The sequence below is a fragment of the Carassius auratus genome, unplaced genomic scaffold (genome assembly GCF_003368295.1).
Source record: "Carassius auratus strain Wakin unplaced genomic scaffold, ASM336829v1 scaf_tig00019252, whole genome shotgun sequence".
Lineage (NCBI taxonomy): Eukaryota > Metazoa > Chordata > Actinopteri > Cypriniformes > Cyprinidae > Carassius > Carassius auratus.
The window spans coordinates 398,112-407,881 of NW_020524940.1; the positions used below are offsets into that span (position 1 = coordinate 398,112).

The 9,770-nt window shown below is 39.2% G+C and overlaps 1 protein-coding gene across 1 annotated transcript in view; it reads right to left on the minus strand.

Annotated features, from left to right (window-relative positions):
• LOC113076186 (vesicular, overexpressed in cancer, prosurvival protein 1-like) overlaps positions 1-8,129 on the minus strand; it is a 32,883-nt gene extending 24,754 nt beyond the window's left edge. Inside the window, exons 1-2 of the mRNA XM_026248847.1 lie at positions 8,009-8,129; positions 1,591-1,654 (exon numbers count right to left, since the gene is read on the minus strand). Coding sequence (XP_026104632.1) covers positions 1,591-1,654; positions 8,009-8,073 — 129 coding nt within the window. The 5' untranslated portion in view covers positions 8,074-8,129. The remainder of the gene's footprint in view (positions 1-1,590; positions 1,655-8,008) is intronic.
• Between the last annotated feature and the right edge of the window lie 1,641 nt (positions 8,130-9,770).

Genomic DNA, 9,770 nt, shown 5'->3' on the forward strand with positions numbered 1-9,770 from the left:
TTACACAATTTCATTGTCCTATATAGTATGACAAATAAATTTAGAAAAAGTCCAAATGGCCCTCAAATAATATGTGTTTGTAATAATATGAAAATATTATTTAAATGCTGTTTATAATGGTCTTAGATGCAGTATATCACATCACAACAGCACGTCAGCTTCCTTAAAGTTTAATTGAAATTAACCACATTCACTGGTTATACATTACAGTTTGACCCTACGTACCTGGATAACTACAAACAAGTTTCACATTTTTGAGCATTAAAAGTCTGTCTTTTACAAAATCTTAAGGTTGGCTAAAAAAGAAGCCAGTCGTATTACTTATTTGCAGTTATAGGACTGTCAAACAACAACCAATAAACTGATAGCACTAAGCACAACTCCAAATGCCTTCTACAGATCATACAATACAGTAAACATCTGTGGCACAAGTGGATATGAGTGATAAAACATGCAGATACATCAGGTATATATAAGTCATAACCCAGTCATTGACTCCAGTAATAGCAGCCCATGCTCTAATGAGCACATCTTTACTGAGAAACAACATGCAGGAATTAATTGATGTTATGCTACAGTTTACGAGGGAATAAGCTGGCATATTGATTTATCCCCATCTAAGTGCTTATGACAGAGTGTCTCTCTCTTCTCTTGAAGGCCCATATAATGATGGCAGCGATGAGGTGAAAATACCATTACTGTAGCCGCAAACACAATATCTGCTGTACAGTGAGGAGCTCTGATGAAGCCTGATGCCTTAGCTTCACAAACACCTTTGACATGTAAATTCTGTACATATCAAAGAAAGAAAAGTTATTTGGAAATGAAACAGCCAACCCAAAGCAAAACGGCTAACAGAGAGAGAAATCAGATCATAGCAAACCAGCTGAGTGTACAATAAACAATCACACACACAAACAAAACAGTATCAAATCAGCATGCTATCAAATCAAATAAGATTAAATCGTATTATTCAATTAAACAATTTTGATCTCATTGCAATCCAAGAAAATCTTTTTTTTTTCTTTTTCTTTCTTTTTTTTTTTTTTACATGTGAACTGTCTGGTACGGTGCACAAAACATAAAATAAATAAATTAATAACTCACAGATTTTTTTTAATACTGACATTTAGCCACCCTTAACTTCTTTAATGGGATTTTCATGAACATGCAGGCCTGTGATAATATAACACACACACACACACACACACACACACACACACACACACACACATAGGCTAATCATTATACACAACTAAATACATAACGCGTCTGATTTCCCTAACTAAGAGTTAAACAATCCCTAACACGGTTCTAAACGCAATTCAGGTGACCCATAAAGAACACCACAGCTCTGCTTTAACTCTGCCCTGAGAAACAGTGATATTTACAGTGTTATTTCTCCAGTGTGTTTCACTGAAGGAGGAGCGGACAGAGGCAGAGACAAAGGCTCTAGCGCTACATCACACATGTAGATACAACACTGCACGCGGATCTCTAGGAACGCTACACAATAGATCTGTCTGTAAACAGCGGGTGATAACAAAGGACGGAGTTGACGAGGCGCGTGTGAAAGGCGGTCAGACTCACCTCGAGCACCGCGCACAGCGTCAGCAGCACCGCCGCTCCACCGCGCTTCACCCGCTCCTGCATCCTGCACCGAGGGAACAAATGCTGTCAGGACGGAGCTCTCATTGCCTTAAAGCGAGAATGTTCACAGCAGAAGCACAAGCATGCTGGAGGCGCGGTGTGTGTGTGTGTGTGTGTGTGTGTGTGTGTGTCGGTGAGGAGAGAGCAGCTTGATCCGCGCTCGCGCAACAATGAAATGATTTCCACCGGTGAAAAACAGCAGCAAGCGATATTAGCGCGCACAGACAGCTCAAGGCTTCTCTCATCCCCCCCCCCAAAAAAACCCAAGTGCTTTAGTAGAACATCTGATCATTTATTACAGTTACTTAGCCCGTGCTTGAAAAAAAAAAAAAAAATGCAGAGATTTACAAAGTAGGCTAGCCTGGACATAAAACATACAATGAAAGCAAAACGTGTCAACTGAAGCGTTTGAATGTCACTGCATCATAAAAATAATAAAATCAAATGGCATTTATTTATATCCCATCGAATTATACTTAAACAGTAACTAAAACCTAAACCAACTTTTCCTATTGGATGTTGCGGTGGCAGGTGACGTAAGCAACTCACCACGCCCCTTGGCACGAGCTACCACGCCCCTGACAGTATAAAACCATCTTGTTCCGTCAAAATCACTGTAGTGAGTCAGGAGTTGGAATTGCGAGTATTGAAAATGACCAGGATAGACTATTATAGCATCTATTTAGCATAGCATTTATATAGTTATTTATATTATTTTGTGTAGCTTATGTCGTTAATTAGCATAGTAGTGTAATGTTCGTATTGTTAGAAGCATAGTTAGTTAGCTAGTTAGTAAGTAGCATAGTATTGCATCAGTTAGGATAGCTTCAAGTTGGCGTAGTTTTATCTGTATTTAGTACAGTGGTCAGGATGGTACGTATGTGTAGTGTTGCTGGTTGCAACAGCACTGCTGAACTGCAAAGTTTTCCAGCAGACTTTAAAATTAGTCGCCAGTGGTTGCATGCACTTGGCCTGGAAGACTTCCCGCCAGGAGGATGTGACCTTTTTACACCACAGACTGAACAAAATTAAGCACTGCTTGGTAATTGGATGAGGTAAATTGGTGGAACTAAAATCAGCATCACAAACATACAGTTTCCCAATACTAAATACTATTACTTATATAAATATTAATTATTAAATAATCATAATTAATTAACAACAACAGCCATCATAAAAGTTGCTAGGCAATTCAGTCAAAAGTATAAAGGCAGTTGAGACATCCAGCCAGCAGTAAATTCTAGAAGATCTTTATAGTCTAAACAAGTACATACTTGCCTAAAATAATTCTTAAAACTACATTCTGTGACACAAAATCAGTATTATTCATAAAACTATATTGCATTTTAGTTGTCCGCCATGACACATGCTGTGAAAAATATCGCAAGGTGAATGACACTGTCACACTCACAGAAACTTTTGGTTGTGTTTTCATCCCTCATGTGTTCCTTGACTAATTTCTGTCTCCTCTTGATTATGTTAGTCGTCTAGTTAATTTAGTCGTAGTCCCTCATTGGTCTGTCTACTTAAGTTGTAGTTATTTCAATTCACGAGTTCACACTTACATACAATTGGGAGGGTAAGATTTAATGCGTATTTGGCGTGCTGTCCGGAGGGAGGGCTCCGAGCTCGGAGTTCGGCCCGAACCCAGAGTACCCCCCCCTACCCTATGTAAGTGGTTTAGGATTAGAAGTGTGGAGAAGGGGTGGTGGGGGGATGCTGCGAGACTGTCAAATGAATTGAGGTGAGACTGCTGTATATATACACCTCTTACCATTGATTGCTGAGTGCTCTCCACCTGTGTTAATTATCTGCTCGTGCTTCTCCCGAACTTTGTTAATAAAACATCATTTCACGAGTTCACACTTACATACAATTGGGAGGGTAAGATTTAATGCGTATTTGGCGTGCTGTCCGGAGGGAGGGCTCCGAGCTCGGAGTTCGGCCCGAACCCAGAGTACTCCCCCAAAAAGCTAAATAGCAGAGGACAGCCGCCGAACTAAAAGACCCCCCAAATGAGTGCCACGTTTGGCGTGCTGGCGTCTCTAGAAAGGGTCTGAAAGTTTGGCCAGTGGGCCTGTGGTGGCGGCTCATTGTGCCTGGACTGATAGGCCCTGCCGACTTGCAACGGGGACCGATCAGGCATTTTATTTATTTATTTATTATTAGTATTATTATTAGTATTATTAAATTTTTTTTTTTTTTTTTTTTTTTTTTTTTTTTTTTTTTTGGACAGAAAGAGAAAAACAGGAAAGAGAGAAAATGAGAGCTTGACCGGGAGATTTTCTCACACTGCGTCCGCTGTGAGACCAATGCTCGCTGGACGAAAGAGAAAACGTAAGTGCTCTACCGGAAAAGTTCTCGCTTTGTCCGCTGTGAGACCGAATGCTCGCTGGACAGAAAGAGAAACAGAAAAGAGAAAAATGAGAGCTTGACCGGGAGATTTTCTCACACTGCGTCCGCTTTGAGACCAATGCTCGCTGGACGAAAGAGAAAACGTAAGTGCTCTACCGGAAAAGTTCTCGCTGCGTCCGCTGTGAGACCGAATGCTCGCTGGACAGAAAGAGAAACAGAAAAGAGAGAAAATGAGACCTTGACCGGGAGATTTTCTCACACTGCGTCCGCTTTGAGACCAATGCTCGCTGGACGAAAGAGAAAACGTAAGTGCTCTACCGGAAAAGTTCTCGCTTTGTCCGCTGTGAGGCCGGGTTCACACCGCAAGTTTCAGCAGAGCAGAAGCAGCGCGTTAGCAGCAGGTAGACATAGCAGAAGCAGCGCGCGCCTATTTTGCTTTCACACCGGCAGCGGAGGCAGCGCGCAACTGAACAGCAGATTTTGATCAGAGTGCTCTATAATGGGTACGTTCGCATTGCTTTATTTCCCATTTAAAATACATTTAAATAAAAAGACTTGGCAAGAAGCTTTTTTAATTAATAATTTAATTGTTACTTTTGTTGGATCTTTGTTTTGCTGTCTTTGTTTTCCGTGCAGTATACGTGTTGTTGATAGAAGAAAGGCCATTGCGCAATTTTTTTTTATTAAGGAGACTAAAAAGACGCAGACTTTGGGTTCATCCCATTAACCGACGTAGGAGAGAACATGGTGCATATTACCATCTTGTCACTGGGTTTGTTTGCAATCAAATTTACCAAAAAACACCCTGAAAACCAATTTAATAAACGGTTTTAAATTATGTGTATTGTAAATGGTTCACAGCCTTGACTTCCTGCTCATCTTGAAATCAGCATTTACTTGTTTATTATAAATGCATGTATCACCTGCTTTTGTTATTTGTGTGCTTATGTGTAATTTAGAAATTGTAAATGAATGGTTCCAATTGAATAAATTTTGAATCAAATATTGAGTTGTTTGCTCGTGTGCCAGCGAAAGCGTCAAAAACACTACAAAATTAATTACCATCTGCAATAAGAGCCGCTGCAACTTCATCCCATGCTTTTTCCTTCTCCTGCAAGTCTTTCTAAAGTACATTGTGTGGATCATAAAGAACTTGATATTTCTCAACTTCCACAATGAGACGAGTGTCGTCCATTATTGTCTTTCCAGGTGCACTCTGAAGACCACCGCCTGTGACACCACGTGCTGTTGTTTATGATTGTTAGCACGACATCCGTTCTTCTGCCAATACATAGTCCTAGTTAAAAGAATACGACAACTACTAATAATAAATAAATCTCCAAGGCTAAACTAGCAATATTAATTATTTAAAGTTGTTTTTGTATTTCGGCAAAATGTCTATTTTTGGATAGAACTGTAAGTACTTTAACAGATTTTGTAAAAAAAAGAAAAAGAAAAAAAACAATATATGAAAAAAATATAATAAAAAATTGAAAAATATGTGGTTTAAAATATCATAATTTTTTAATGTAATTTGCTAAGAACACAGTAGATATCATTAATGCAAATTTTGGGCAAAATTCGTTTAAGTACATGGGTCATTCTACAGAAACGTCCACATTTGGTATGGCAAGATCTCTTAAAATTGATTTCTTTTTCTAACATTTAAACTTAGACCACATTATTAGATTACCCTTTGACTTTATGAGTACACATAAATTACAGCTTAATGATTTTTTATTTTTTGTGTGCATGTATTTAAAGACCGCATACACCCTTTTTTTGTCACTGGTGTTACCTTACTTCTTTAGCGATATTAAAGGTGTTATGAAATATTTTTTAATTTTTTTTTCAGCACATGCAGTCAGAGGTACAGAAAATTAATGATGATCTAACTAATACGGTGATTAAGTTTTATTTATTTTAATCAGGTTTGTTAAAAGTGTGACTGAATGATGTTAGTTCAATTGCACAACCATGTATTTGCTATAACAATGAAAATATTTGAAAAAAAGGTTTTAAACAAGCAATAATACAATCATTTAAAGCTTAACTCTTAAGTGCAGCAGAATTCAATTAGTTTAAAATGATCATTATGCCACATATGACAGATTTTATTTAATGTGAAAGAAAAAAAAACAGTAACACCAGTGACACAACAAATCACCAGTGACATACATAACATATACAAATGACTCATTTCATAAGAACTGAAATCAGAGTTAGAAAAATATTATAGACAACATTTTAACTTAACATTTTAACTTCATTTCTTCACCATTTCATATCTTCGTTTCTAACCGATGATCTTGTCTTTCAGTTTCTCTATTTCCCTTTGTGCATCTTTCCTACGTTGTCGAGTGAGTGAGAGAGAGTGTGTGTGTGTGTGTGAGTGAGTGAGTGTGTGTGTGTGTGCTCTTGTTTCTGTATCATATCAGGACACAACTCTGTATAATGACATGGGTATGACACAGGTATTACAAGGAGAGGGTGACTTATGAGCACATAACCCTTGTCCCTATTTTTCAAAATGCATATAAATCATACAGAATGAGTTTTTTTGAGAAAGTAAAAATGCACAAAGTTTCCTGTGAGGGTTAGGGTTAGGTGTAGGGTTGGTGAAGGGCCATAGTATATACAGTTTCTACAGAATAAAAACCATTACACCTATGGGATGAACATACTTTTCAAAAAAACAAACGTGTGTGTGTTTGTGTGTGTGTGAGAGAAAGAGAGAGAGTGAGTGTGTGTGTGTGTGTGTGTGAGAGAGAGAGTGAGTATGAGTGTGTGTGTGAGAGTGTGTGTGTGTGTGTGAGAGAGAGAGAGAGAGAGAGAGAGAGAGAGAGAGAGAAAGAGAGAGTGTTTGTGAGTGAGTGTGAGTGTGTATGTGGAGGTACTGAATGCTATGCACTTTTATATCTCTTTTACCATTTATTTCTGTATTTGTAACAGTTCAGTTTGTACCTTGAAATGCTGGGTGATCTAGCTGGTGATGATGGGGGGGGGGTGGTCAATGCTCCTGCTCTGACTCTTTGCCTGCATCTTTGCTGACGGACCCTCCATGCCTTTCGCTCATATCTCTTCTCCCTTTCACTCAAATCACTTACTCTCTTTCTTTTTTGTGAATCAATGTCACGGACATAGCTCTGTTTCCTTTTCTGCAAATACTCTGCTCTGCGTTCAGGATCAGCATCCCTACGCTTTCTGTATAGTCGCTGTTTCACGAGTTCACCCTTACATCTAATCTGAAGGCAAATAGTAGGCATATTTTGGCGTGCTGTCCTGGGGGAGGGGTCCGGGCCCGGAGCATAGCCCGAACCCAAATAACTCCCCCTATCCCAATTTGGGATAAATAGATTAGAAGTGAGGAGTTGGGGTGGAGGAGGGTTGCCGAAAAACTGTCGTGGGACAGGAGGTAGGAAGACTGGATATATATACGCGTGCGTGCTATAAGATGATTAGCTAAACGAGATGCACCTGTACCAAATTGGATGATTATCTGATCGTGCTTCTCCCGAACTTTGTTAATAAAACCACATTTCTCAGCAGCGCTCAGTTTAGCCATACCCTCAATTTAGAAATACATGACCAAAGGAGGATTAACAATGACAAAGAAAAGTTAGAATCATAATTTTAGTGCTATTTTATGCAAAATAACTAAATGAATAGCTTTGAACAAAGTTTATCTATAAAAGGGAGTCACTGGTGTTACTGATCTTCACTGGTGTTACCCATAAGGAAGGTGACACCAGTGACAGTAACACCAGTGACAATTTTCATGAAAACTGCATTTTACAAAATGGCTGCTGCAAGGTATCAAACCACATGTTGTCAATCATGGTGTACTCACTAAATTAAGTAGTTTAATCCATTTGTATTCTAGTTTTTTACAATGCCCAAACAATAAAAGAGGTCATACCAGTGACTTCAACTAAAAGCTTCATATGAAATCATGAGATAAATGAGAAGATTTCTGATAATTGAAAAGAGACAGTGGACTTACCAATGGCTTCTCTTCATAGATCTCCAGAAAATTGGAAGAAGGAAGTCGAGCGATGTCATCAGCATGACTGTTATTTCAAAATAAGAGCTTTTTTGTTAAACGGTAACACCAGTGACACAACTCCAGGGGACCACTACTTTCTTTATATAATTTATAATATTTATTTAGCATTTTGTTTTTTAATGTAATTTATATCATATATTTGATAGTTATGGACACATGGTTGTATTTTAAATGGAAGAAAACACTGTTTTTGACCTCAAAATAAAGCATTTTCCCTCTGTACATGACTGTGGGGACGAGCACTTCTGTGGTGCTTGGAATTCTAATTAATTAATAAAAATCAAGAAAGTGTAATTGTTCAAATAACATATTGTTTCATTTTAAAATATAAAAAAATTGTAAACCTAAAGTGTTTTTCAAGTGTAATATTTCTGTAAAGGCTAGGGACAGAAAAATGGACATTTCCGTAGAATGACCCACATGTGTATTTTGGCCATGATCATGATCATTTTGGCCATGGTCACTTTATCTTCTATACATATTTTTTTTATAATAATTTCCTTTTCGTAACATACTCTAGTTCTTGTTAAAACACCCTAGATGTGCTTTATTTGTGCAGTTAGAGCACTTTTTGTGTGAAATCATATTTATTTTGTCCATCAAAGGTGTACTTTCACTTTAACTGAGCGTCAGCAGCGCAGCAAAAATAGACCCAGCGCCGAAACAATCGCGGCACTGCTGCTTCTGCTCTGCTTCTGCAACGCTCTGCCGCGCAGCTTCTGCGTGCAGTGTGAACGCTCTCATCTGTTAACATAGGCACCGAAAAAAATACGCGCTGCTTCTGCTCTGCTGCAGCTTGCGGTGTGAACCCGGCCTGAGACCGAATGCTCGCTGGACAGAAAGAGAAACAGAAAAGAGAGAAAATGAGACCTTGACCGGGAGATTTTCTCACACTGCGTCCGCTTTGAGACCAATGCTCGCTGGACGAAAGAGAAAACGTAAGTGCTCTACCGGAAAAGTTCTCGCTGCGTCCGCTGTGAGACCGAATGCTCGCTGGACAGAAAGAGAAACAGAAAAGAGAGAAAATGAGACCTTGACCGGGAGATTTTCTCACACTGCGTCCGCTTTGAGACCAATGCTCGCTGGACGAAAGAGAAAACGTAAGTGCTCTACCGGAAAAGTTCTCGCTGCGTCCGCTGTGAGACCGAATGCTCGCTGGACAGAAAGAGAAACAGAAAAGAGAGAAAATGAGACCTTGACCGGGAGATTTTCTCACACTGCATCCGCTTGAGACCAATGCTCGCTGGACGAAAGAGAAAACGTAAGTGCTCTACCGGAAAAGTTCTCGCTGCGTCCGCTGTGAGACCGAATGCTCGCTGGACAGAAAGAGAAACAGAAAAGAGAGAAAATGAGACCTTGACCGGGAGATTTTCTCACACTGCGTCCGCTTGAGACCAATGCTCGCTGGGCGAAAGAATTTTTTTTTTTTTTTTTTTTTTTTTTTTTTTTTTTTCTTTTTCTTTTCTCCTCATTCAATGAGGGTTTGGTGAGCTTTTTTAATGTGGAATCGGTTGGTCCTGATATAGCTATGGAAAGCATCTGAGGACCATCTGCCAAAATCCAGCAGACGGCTTCTGATAGCATGTCGAAAATTTTTGGACTGCTTTTGCATCCGAAAGTTAGACGCACTGCGAAGTAATATTTCCCGAGCCAGCAAACTCCAAATAGATGCCATGAATCTGGATGTATAGGCATTACT